Below are 12,576 nucleotides of genomic sequence, written 5' to 3'. Positions count from 1 at the left end.
ATAAAAAGTGCACCTCAAAGATTCACTGTAATGCCTTGTGGCATAATATGGCATTTGCTCAGAAAAAACTTGTACTGTCTCAACTATCTCGATATAATTTTACCCTTATTTTATATGCCTCAGCATCATCTTTTAAAACTATGAAAGTGATTTTGATAAAAATAAATACTATGAAAGTGATATTCTCCATATGATTGATGACTTAATTCAAGAAGAGTGCGTTGTAGCCCTTCTTCGGGGGGCAGGGAGTTCTCCCAGAGAAGGTACTGATCCGGGAGAAGAAGTCCTCGAGTTCCACCGAGAGAGGAAGTTCTCCTGGAGAAACATCTTAAGGTAGATATAATGAAAGCACAAATAGGAAGCAATAGAGAATGTCTCAATTCACAAACGTTATTGATGAAGAACCAAAAGCATTTCCTACAATATTGTAGAATGGCATTTGTTCTCTTACCAAAGGATATGTGAGCTTGTACTTGAAACGCAAGGAGATGGGTATCTTCAGTGTATCAATGATGATTTTTAACTTCAAATCTGTAACTTGATTGATTGTAGCAATGGGTACAAACAAGAAGTTATATATGTATGTGTATTGAATCGATTTCAAAATGTAATCTTGATTTAGGAATATTATTATTTTACTTTATAATTTGAATTCAAAAACAAAGATCGATCACAATGATCATAAAGAATGATTGAATCCCCTCTGCGATTTAAATACAAAAGAATCAATATCGCAAGAAACCATGGCTGTAGTAGGCTATGGCAAATGAATTAATTGATGATCTGCGGATTGCGCTTGATTTTTGTTCAATTAGGAGAGGCCGCATTCGGGAGGAAGGCCCTGAGGGAACCTCTTGGCATCGGCGCAGTAATTGTAGATCATGTAGTTCTTGTGCACCCATCTCAGCCTCTCCTGGCTTGTGGAGTCCAGCTCCTGGGTGAGCCATGAACTAGTCGAGCCACTGGAGCTGCCGCACGAGGATGCTCCAGAAGACCACACGCAGCCTCATCCGCTTTGAAGTTCCTGTAGGAAGCCGTGAAGGGAGCTTGGGTCCAGTCGGTCTTCACGAGCCCGCCCTGGTGGCCAGTCATCGGCGTTCCAGAGGCTGGAGTATATCCTCATCGGCTGGTTCTTTGGGTACGCTACGCCCACCGACTCTGCGTTCTTGAACTCTCTGATGGGCGTGCCGTCCACCGAGAATCTGAAATCAGAGACAGACAAAACAAAAGTTGATTGAGAATAATGTGATTGGTTGATTAATTGTAGGGCGAGTAATCCCGATTGTTTGTTAGGGCACTCACATGATGCGCTGGGGATTCCAGAGGATGGAGTAGGTGTGGAAATCGGCGGTTGGGTCGAACCACAAGTAGAATTGCTGCTCTCTGTTTCCCTTGCCTTGGCTGAACACATTGGTGTGGAGAATGTAGGGGTCTCCGCTCAAATTTCCCAAGAATTCGAAGTCTATCTCGTCGTGGGTTGTTCCCTGCGACGACAGCTGCACCAACCCAGAAATGAAAATTCAGTACCAGAACTTAATGAATGCAAGGCGGGTATATATATATATATATGTATTTATAGAAGATACGGAGAAGGTGAGACGTACATAGTAGGCAGTGACGGTGCCGGCGGAGTTTCCGGGGACAAGCTTGAGCTGCATGTGGATGTTGCCGAAGAGATATTGGTTCTTGGACTGGAAGCCGGAGCCAGAGGCTTTGTCGAGCGAGAGAGTGAGGAGCTGGCCGTTGTCGAGGATCCTGGCGCGGCCGTCGCCCCAAGTGATGTCGACGTCTTGGTGGAGGTCTGCGGCGGAGGAGGCAGCCATGAAGAGTAAGCTACCCAGAAGCAGGAACATCACGAAGACAGGAGAAGCCATTGGAAACGAAGCAGAAGAAGAAGCCATGTTGCCAAGGATGAAAAGATGGAGAAAGAAAAGCCTTGTTGTTGTCTGTGGCAATGGGAGAAGGAGGCGTCTGGAAGCATCTATATATACAGAAGGGAAATGGCGAGAGCGTTGGGTTGGGTTGGGTTTGGGGAAGGTGAGAGGAAGAAGCAGAGCAGTAGCAGTAGCAGAATGCTCTGTTTACGTGCAGATAACAGAAGGGAGAGTAGCTGTAAACCAGCTGGCTGGCTAACCCATTAGCTGTAACAAACAAGAAAAAAGCGTTTCCAAATTCCCAACAGCATTAATTATTAGAGTAAATAAATAAATAGGAACAATGATTTTTGGTCCCGCGTTTGGCCCATGCTTTTTCACACCCGTCTAGTCTGGCAAATGATTCGAAGTGTTTATGCGTAGTTTGGTAGTCCACTCGTTAAAAGTTCATTTATTATAAATAATTGAAATTTAATTTAATTTAATTTTAAATTCTAATTTATATATAATTGAGATGAACTTAATAAATTTAATTTATTAAAACAATAAACATATTTAATTAAAAATTCTAAACACATTCAATTATAAGTTTATGAATAACTCATTAATAGAGTAATTTATAAATATATTACAAATTTACTTATAATTTTATAAATATATTATTTAATATAAGCTCGAACTCTGGCTTGGAAGCTGGTTCACCGAGCTAAGATTAAACTCAACAAATCTCAACTCAACTTAATTCGATTGCAACTCTACTTTTATTTACTCAAAATTCTGAATATTAGGGTTTAATAAATGAATATTTTGAGTATTAAAACAGGGAATGTGGGTAAGCCATTGACGCGGTTTTGATTTGGTGAAGCTGTGAATGAGGTGGGGGAGGAAAAGGAGATCCGTGTTGAGCTGTCGCTGCCGGCTTGTCGTCAAGTTGCTGCTTCCCCCTAGTAGTAGTTGTGAAGGCGTGCACATTTCCAATTGGTTCCATTTTTATTAAATTTGTTAATTCCGTACACAACACAGGGGATAAAAATCTCTATTTAAATTTTTTGAAGGCAACATGTATCTTCTTATAATATTGGAATTGGTGCTCGGGTCCCAATTTGGGTAAAAGACTGATCCAAATATTTGAATTTGTTTGAATCTAGACCCGGATCTCTACTTGTCTAAAATTAGTAGATGGATTAGGATATGATCACCTAAAATAATTTATTATATAAGTGTATATATTTATATTATCTAATAATAATATTCTTATTAATTTTATATTTTTTAAAAATATTTATAGTGAAAATTGACTTTCATATAATAGAAATCGATTGTAATTCAAATGAGAGTCAATTGTCCGAGAATAATTCTTAATTGTATCAACTCTGCATAAATGATTTTCGAATGGATCAACTAAAAGTTTGAGAAAGTTGACTTTTGGCCACTAAGAGTCGACTTCTACCCTTAGAAGTCGACTCCTGCTCCCAATAAGTCGACTTCGGTTCTCAAAAAGTTGACTTTCGATCCGAACATTGGAAAATCAACAACTAAAAAATGAACTGATTTAAGGGGTATATCTTTAAATTTGAGGGTTGTGATTTCTCCAATGGATGAATCTATTTCTAATAGACATGATCTTTCAAATAAATTGTGTTTTTTTAACATTTTGGTGTCTATTAATAGCACTCATTCAATGTCTATAGATAGTGTGGATATTTGGGGTGCAAAGTGACACAACAAGCTATCCATACTTCTTCCTTCAATTACTATTACCTATCTTTCTATTTACTTTCTATTTTTCTCTCATCGTTGGATTAAGTTTTTGGTGATAGAAAAGATCAAATAGTGCAATTTTGATTTCTTAAAGTTAGGCACTGTATCCTGGTGTTAGAATTCTATTAAACCATTTGCCCTAATGAAAAAATTACTATCTTATAGATAGTTTCCCGAAAACACTTTACCTAATATATTCCAACTTCTTATTTCGTCTTTTCTCAATTATTCTATCATATATTTTTAATTACCACAACACAATCTTGATCATCTTTCCCTTCACAATGTACTAATGTAAAAATACAAATTCTAAAAAAGTATGTATATTATTTATTGTATATGATTACTTTACTCTATCTAAAATTAATTCGATTGTTAGAGAATATGCCAACAGATAAACTTTAGATTGAGATCAATTATGAGACGAATTCGATTTTAAATAAACTTTTGATATAACCATCATAAGTTAGATTTTTCTATTTCATACTTGTCGACGTTCAATTCCAATTGATCGCGATTCGTTTTGGGCTGCGTGGTGAGTAAATTCAAAATACCAAGAAGAAGAAAAGAACCCAAAATCCAAACGTGAGCCAACACCAGAATTTTTACGTGGTTCAGCCAGAACAATGCCTAATCCACGACCGTACTCTGATTATTCTCCATGTCCCTCTATCATTCTTATTTATACTGAGTGGCTTTTACAATTTAGATAACATAAAGAAATATAATTAGTGTATAATGGGGGACAAACAGCCCTTATCGCCTTCACAAGACGGGGAGTGAGATCCTTATTACGAGGGGCATGGGTTTTACAGATAAAGTGAACGGACCCTACCTCTGACTTCTCAGCAGTTTTGCCACTCATGCAAGCTGGGGTTTTAGGCCAGCGATCTGAAAGATATTTTCAAGAGCTCATTAGTCGATTGTTGGGAGCTCGTTGGGAGCTTATCGGGAGCTCGTCAGATGCTCGCTTTACGAGTTCGGATTTCGTAGAAGCTAGACTTTTATTGACGAGATCGTCTGGGCCTTCTTGGCCTTGGGTGATTGGGCCGGTCCATCAGACCGAATCTGGCCCATGCAGAAAATACATATAACAATATCTTTTCTTAATGAACCATGAGATAAAAGAATTTATTACCTTTGGACATGATCAAATAGAGATTCCATTTAAAGTTAGACATAATAGATTATATAAATGTATATAATGTGTAAAAACTCATGAAAAATAACAATTGTTGGGCAACCAAGAGAGTTGATTTCGACATAAAGAGAATAAAAAATTCTCTCCCTAATGATATCAAATGAGTTAAGCCGAATTTGGATGAAAGAATAGCAAAATTTAATCACATAAACCCACAACTTATGAAGTTTAATAAACAAAATTCAACAAAGCCTAAACCTTCAATCCTAGACACCAAATCATTTAAGGAGTGTTTGGTGCAGCAATTTGACCGCTTATAAACTGTTAGTGAAATTTAAATATTGTATATCTTATTTATTATACGTTTATTAAAAATTAAAGAGTTTAAATGCTATTGAGATTAAACACTATTTTAACAGTATTTTAGAAAAGTTCATCTCAATTTTTTCTCAAAACGTTATTATCAGCTTATTTTGTTAATCAAATATTTTACAATTTTACCTTCCAAAAACTATAATATTTCCAACTCTCTACCCTTAAACATTATTGGCCTCCATTGTCACCTCCCTCTCATCTCCTTCTCGTCGCCGTCTCCATCAACCTCATCTCGACTATTACCTTTAGGCCCGTCATCGCTGCTTCCATCTCTTCTTTTATCATCTTCATCGTCGACTCGTCATCGTCATCGCTATCCCCTTCATATGCTGCCCTGCTCTCTTTGTGTGCGTGTGTGTTTATATATATATATATATTAATGTCTCAATATATATATTTAATATTTTTATGAATTAAATTTAAATTTAAACATAAAGTAGTGTATTAATATATTTTTTAATAATTATATATAATTTATGAATATGTAATGGTAAAAATTATTTTTATGAATTTATTTATATTATTTATCAACGTATTATTTTAGTCTTTTTGTTAAATTCTGATAGTTTGTTAATTTTTTTAAATCAAATATATAAGTATATAAATAATAATTTAAAATATATTTATTCAAATATATTGTCCACTTAAACATTAGTGAGACTTAAGATGTGTTTGATTGAAATAGTTTTTCTTGAAAAATGTCATATCAATAAAAAAAAATTATATTTGTATCTTTGATTGTTTAATATTTTTATGAAATTTTCATATTATAACACATTGAAGCATATTTTAACTCATTTTTTATAAAAAATTACAACTAAAAAAAGATAAAAAATATTTTTCATAAAATTAAAAAATAAATTTTTTTTCATCTATTTTCAATTAAACACACCCCTTAAAACTTTACACCCATCTTAAAAGAGGGGTAAGCCAAACCACCCCCCTTAATGTCAATTTATGTCCTCGTACTCAAAAAGGCTGCTTAGATTTCCTTTCATTTATTCCATGGTACAAAACTAGATAAAGTTGGGCCCACCATGTACCAACATTAAGTTGACCTTCTAAGCACATCTCGGTTTTTCCTATGGGTTACTCACTCTTCACCTGCTTCTCCAATCTCTTATCATTCGGCGAGTCACCGCTCAAGGCCAATTTGGAATTCTCTTAACTTCTTGGTACTCTTTGATTCCCATCCTCCTCCTTCCGCTATCGCATTTCTCGTTGTTTTCTTCTTCCAGGTTTCCTCCCGTCAGACCACTCTCTTCAGGTAAACCTTTCCCGATTGGCTCCTTTTGCTCCCTTTGAAGAATATCTTCAATGGGTTGTATCTTTTGATGGGTCTCTTTGTTTCTCTGAGTTTTTTGTCTTCCAAATAAGTCACTTGGTTGTAAGGCTTTTGGCCAGCGGATGTTGGATATGGATTGTAAAATAAATGTACTGTCCACTTGAAATAAATGATCAATTGGCTTATGAAATTTTGAAGCAAAGGTATTCCATGTTGTTGATGACCTTTTTCATGCACTGTCTATCGCAAGATTAGGGGTTTTCTGGTATTTTCAGAATGATATACGGGAGTTCGTTAAATGGGTTCTTGGTTTTCATATTCCATTCTGCATTCTCTTGGCAACCCCTCCCCCCCAAATATGCTAGTTTCATAATTTCATTTAATCCCTCTACGAGGAACAAGAATGGATTATGTAATTTTTTTCTAATATGGTTTAATTCTATTTTGAATTCTCAGAGTTGAGGGTGAGAACAACACTTTTTCAGATTAGGAGATTAAGCGATATTAAGTTGTGGTTACTTGGGGTGCCAGTGTGATTATGGCTTTTGCTATAGGATTTATTGGAGCATCAAACCTGAGCAAACCTTTTATACCTAGGGTTTTGATGATGCGGAGCCGATCTCCTTCTTCTGTCTCGAACCAAGTACTTGCAAAAAGGGTGGGGACTTATTCCCCGTGATCCCTCTGACGCTCAAGTCAGTTCATAGGGTTTTTGAGGAATATAATAGTAATGGAAAAATAATATATGAGTCCCTTAGGAGTCAGATCCCCATACCGTAGAGATTGTGCTCTATTTATAGATGTCCATTAGCCTTTCCCTTAGGAGATAAGATATATTTCAAAAAGAGAGGTTGATCCCCTTTTTATGGGGAGAAAAGATAATATTCCCTAATAGAGATAATTCTTGGGATATTTAGAGATATTATTGGTTGACTGAATATTCCTCTTTATCTCTTGCCAGTTCAAAATCATAATAAAGATTATAAGGATAAGTGGAGCTCCTAAGACTTGACACGTGGCGATCGCATATTGGCCTTTACTGGCACACATGGCTCCAAGTTAATGGTAACCTCCTAGGGGTAGTACAATAAAATCGACCCCTATAAATATTCCCTCATCACTTGCCCCCCACTCCTTGAGCTGATCGAGTGAGGAGGTTGGGCAGCTGAAGGAGTAGTTGTCACTATTTTTCTAAGCCTCTGTAAAAAAGTTCTACTAAAAATTGGGTTAGCAGTCTCAGATGCTGAATTCTCTTTTTAAGTCTTCCAGTGCCCTTTCACTCTTCCCATGTAGAGGGTGATTAGGTCGCTCGAGGTGATAGAGACATTCGGGGATTTTCCTATGATAGAAAGGGAACAGCTCTTAAATTAGTATATATATATATTTTTTTATCATTATTTTTGGCCTAGGGCCGAGGCTATGCTGGTCAAGGCCACATTCCTCATCTTCGGGGGCCCCTGGCCGAGGTTATGGTGGCCGAGGCCTCATGCCTTATCTTCGGGGCCATTTGGCCGAAGCTGTGTTAGTCGAGGTTGCGCGCCTTGCCTTCGGGGCCGTTGGCTGAAGCTGTGTTGGTTGAGGCTATGGTCCCCTTTGGTCTTCGTTTGGCGGAGGTTCGTAGCCTCCGAACTGATGCCTTTTGGTCTTCATTTGGCGGAGGTTCGTAGCCTCCGAACTGGTGCCTTAATTAGTAGGGGTGGTCCCCTTTGGTCTTCATTTGGCAGAGGTTCATAGCCCCCGAACTGGTGCCTTAATTAGTAGGGGTGGTCCCCTTTGGTCTTCATTTGGCGGAGGTTCGTAGCCTCCGAACTGGTGCCTTAATTAGTAGGGGTGGTCCCCTTTGGTCTTCATTTGGCGGAGGTTTGTAGCCTCCGAACTAGTGCCTTAATTAGTAGGGGTGGTCCCCTTTGGTCTTCATTTGGCGAGGTTCATAGCCTCCAAACTGATACCTTTTGGTCTTCATTTGGCGGAGGTTCATAGCCTCCGAACTGGTACCTTAATTAGTAGGGGTGGTCCCCTTTGGTCTTCATGTGGCGGAGGTTCGTAGCCTCCGAACTGATACCTTTTGGTCTTCATTTGGCGGAGGTTCATAGCCTCCGAACTGGTACCTTAATTAGTAAGGGTGGTCCCCTTTGGTCTTCATGTGGCGGAGGTTCGTAGCCTCCGAACTGGTGCCTTAATTAGTAGGGGTGGTCCTCTTTGAGTCGTTCATGTTTTCTGGTTAGGGGTTCGAGGCCGTGCGAGGATCACATTTGATCCTTTCATCTTGAGTGTCCAGGGGTTCGAGGCCCCCCGAGGATCATATCTGATCCCTTCATCTTGAGTGTTCGAGGGTTCGAGGCCCCCCGAGGATCATATCTGATCCCTTGTTTTTCAGTGTTCGGGGGTTCGGGGCCCCTCGAGGATCACATCTGATCCTTTACTCTTGCGTTGTTGAGGCCTTTCGGACCTTCGGTTTTCATGCGCACATGCTGGCTTGGATTGTAGTTGATGACGGGATTTCAAATAATATCCTTATTTTATTTTCGCGGTTCGGTGAAATGCCTACGTCCACAATTAAAGAATAATAATATTTTGTCTTCGCGGTTCGGCGTAACGCCTACATCCGCAATTAAAGAATAACAAATATTTTGTTTTCGCGGTTCGGCGTAACGCCTACATCCGCAATTAAAGAATAACAAATATTTTGTTTTCGCGGTTCAGCGTAACATCTACATCCGCAATTAAAGAATAACAAATATTTTGTTTTCGCGGTTCGACGTAACGCCTATGTCCACAATTAAATAGAGGATTTTATTTTTGCGGTTCGACATAACGCCTACATCCGCAGGTGTTCGAGGCGAGCCTTTCGTCTGCTAACGTTATTAATCCCGAACATTTTAACAGAATCAATTAAAATTCAAGTCATTGGAGCATATCTATCAAGCAATTCAAATTAAAACCTTTTGCCTCTGCCTATATATCTAGCAATTCTCCAATAGATAGTAGTTAAAACACTAGAATGATAAAATAAGGGAAATAAGTTTTAACCAAAGCGACATTAACGGAGCTTCTGTCGCAGCCATTATCGCTGCTTGCTGCGGCCATCGCCTGGCTCATCCATGGTGGTTTCTGGGTATATACCCCTTTTCCAGGAAGTCTTCCCCTTTATAACACCTCTTTTCTTACTTACTCCGCTAGGCTTCCATGATAAGCTTTTCTCCAAATATATATATATATATAATATGAATGTAATGGCAGAATTAGGCTTCTTTTATGTGATTGAACATATATATATATATATATGAATCTTTTGGCCTTCTCTTTCAATTATTTTTACATAAAACAATAATTGAAAAATAAAATCGTAAGAGGCACAAAAAATATTAAAAGAGAAACAAGCGTACCCATGATGCAATCAGCAAATACGTGTAATTGAGTTGAATAGATTTCCTACGGCTTGAAATTGTACTTGGAAAACAGAAGGAAAAGACGAAGGCCCCACAGTGGGCGCCAATTGATGATGCGGAGCCGATCACCTTCTTCTGTCTCGAACCAAGTACCTGCAAAAAGGGTGGGGACTTGTTCCCCGTGATCCCTCTGACGCTCAAGTCAGTTCATAGGATTTTTGAGGAGTATAATAGTAATGGAAAAATAATATATGAGTCCCTTAGGAGTCAGATCCCCATACCTATAGAGATTGTGCTCTATTTATAGATGTCCATTAGCCTTTCCCTTAGGAGATAAGATATATTTCAAAAAGAGAGGTTGATCCCCTTTTCATGGGGAGAAAAGATAATATTCCCTAATAGAGATAATTCTTGGGATATTTAGAGATATTATTGGTTGACTGAATATTCCTCTTTATCTCTTGCTAGTTCAAAATCATAATAAAGATTATAAGGATAAGTGGAGCTCCTAAGACTTGACACGTGGCGATCGCATATTGGCTTTTACTGGCACACATGGCTCCAAGTTAATAGTAACCTCCTAGGGGTAGTACAATAAAATCGACCCCTATAAATATTCCCTCATCAGGTTTCATTTTAGTACAGTTGATCTTGAGTAATAATGGGATTAAGTCTTGATATGTTTTGTTTGATCCTAAGTAATGTTTCCCATGATCACTAGTGTGTACTTCATCGGATAATTGGTTGTTTTAACTTCACCATAGAACATTCGGCTAACTTTAAATATGTTTCAATGAAAAGCCCATGAGATGTTTGATCAACTCAAATGCCAACTAATTCTGTTTTTCTGTCTTTGTATTGTTTGTCTCTTTTCTTTATGAACAAAAAAATTGTTCATGATTTAGATCAGATACAGTTTACAGTGACTCTAAAACCTGGAATGCCACTTAGATCTTAGAAGTATCTCAGTTACCAATCTGAATGAGAACAAGTCTGAATGTCTTGTATTGTGGACAATAATTATTGGCTGTCATCTGCATATTATTTTCTTCTCCTTGATGGTGTTAAGCACCAAATGCAAAGTCAAATAAGCAGCAGCTATATCACCTTCTTTAATCATTAACCTCTTAATGGAAAAGGGAATGGGCTTCAGCTGCTTCTGGTTGGTTTTGCTAATAAGGAATATGGTTGCTAGCCAGTGCTGCCTCCCCCTTTGACCTCCTTGCCTAGGACTTCCTAATTTATCATGTTTTCTGGTTTATCTCCAATGCTCAATACTTCTGCTTGTGTTAGAAGTCCTATCCCAAAAACACTCTAGGTTACATGTCCTTGTAAGTTACTCTTCTCATACCAAGGAGCACCCTCCCCACCCACCACACACACCCCCCCCCCCCCCCCCCCCCCCCCCCCACCTACCCTGCTCATTCAATGGTTACTAGTTTTTATGTAAAATAGTAGTTTAAGAGGAACTCTGCCTATGAATTAAGTAATCCCCTCAACAGTTCTACTGTTGGAAGTGTTCCTCAACAGTGTTCTACTGTTGGGTTATGTACCCAACACTTAGAATAGACCTTGTTGAATCAAAACATCATGAATTTTAGGCGAGTTGGAGATGTAGAATACATGTAGCCAAACTACCTAGTGGGATTAAGACTTATGATTGTTATTGTTGTTACTGCAGTAGTTCAAGAGGAGAGTTCATATTGTCATTTGTGGCTGTAGATTCAACAATACAAAGTGTGAGAAAGTCCAGTCCACTTCAGTTCAGTTTAACCTAGTCATTTGGCTTTGGTATATCCTACATTATTCTTGTCGGCATTAGTTTCGGCTTAGTAGTTTCCCCCAATTATTACGGGCAAAGATTGTAGGGACAATTATTTTGGAATGAATAATGTTATGATTCAATTACTGGCTATTCTTATTATTGGCATGATGTACTTAACAAAGATTTTGTTTGATCTTAATGTACTTCTGGTTCATTAAGAGTTAGGCACGGGTCATGGCCCCCCACTTGAGTTGTGACAAAACTTGTCCCTTAGGTTCAAATCCTCGAGCTCTGTTAGTTTCTATACTGAAATCTGGCATGGTGCGGTTGTTTCTACCACTGCCAAAGCTACCATTTACAGCAATGCTGGAGTAACATGTAACATTTTGCAGACAGCCAAGAGACGCTACCATGGATTCTGAGATGGTGGTGCACAATGGTGGGTGTCACTGTGGAAGCGTAAGATGGCGAGTCCGGGCACCATCCAGTGTCGTAGCCTGGCAATGCAACTGCAGCGACTGCTACATGAGAGGGAACACTCATTTCATTGTACCTTTGGATCGGTTTGAGCTCCTGGGAGATGGCAAACAGTTCCTTACAACCTATACCTTTGGCAGCCACACGGCAAAGCACACTTTCTGCAAGGTCTGCGGTATAACCTCATTTTACGCTCCGCGGTCGAATCCGGATGGAATAGCTGTCACATACAAGTGCGTGGATCCTGGAACACTGAGCCATGTTGAAATTAGGCTTTATGATGGGAGAAACTGGGAGAACTCTTATGCCCGGAGCGGCGTTGCATCATACTCACAGGCCCTCCCTGAGAATGATAAGCCAAAATGATTTCAACTCTAGATCATGCACTGTAATGTTTGTGTAGGTTTGATTTCCTGTTTCTTGTCTATCATAATGGGTGAACCATAGAAGTAACCCTCTTCAGTGATTTCTCTGTTCATCAACATTGCTTTTACCTCAAGTTTGCTGTT

The 12,576-nt window shown here is 38.7% G+C and overlaps 1 protein-coding gene and 1 pseudogene across 2 annotated transcripts in view; one reads left to right on the top strand and one right to left on the bottom strand.

Annotated features, from left to right (window-relative positions):
- The window catches only part of LOC127799617 (probable xyloglucan endotransglucosylase/hydrolase protein 23), a 2,806-nt pseudogene extending 784 nt beyond the window's left edge, over nt 1-2,022 (bottom strand).
- LOC127799619 (uncharacterized) overlaps nt 1-12,449 on the top strand; it is a 15,969-nt gene extending 3,520 nt beyond the window's left edge. Inside the window, exons 2-3 of one of the 2 annotated variants that reach the window (XM_052333817.1) lie at nt 6,299-6,418; nt 11,983-12,449. In XM_052333817.1, coding sequence (XP_052189777.1) covers nt 12,002-12,433 — 432 coding nt within the window. In that variant the 5' untranslated portion in view covers nt 6,299-6,418; nt 11,983-12,001 and the 3' untranslated portion in view covers nt 12,434-12,449. The remainder of the gene's footprint in view (nt 1-6,298; nt 6,419-11,982) is intronic. The other variant, XM_052333818.1, reaches the window with a different exon arrangement.
- Nucleotides 12,450-12,576: the final 127 nt, after the last annotated feature.

This window comes from Diospyros lotus, chromosome 4 (assembly GCF_014633365.1).
Source record: "Diospyros lotus cultivar Yz01 chromosome 4, ASM1463336v1, whole genome shotgun sequence".
In the NCBI taxonomy this organism is placed as follows: Eukaryota; Viridiplantae; Streptophyta; class Magnoliopsida; order Ericales; family Ebenaceae; genus Diospyros; species Diospyros lotus.
This window is presented reverse-complemented; position numbering and strand designations above follow the sequence as displayed.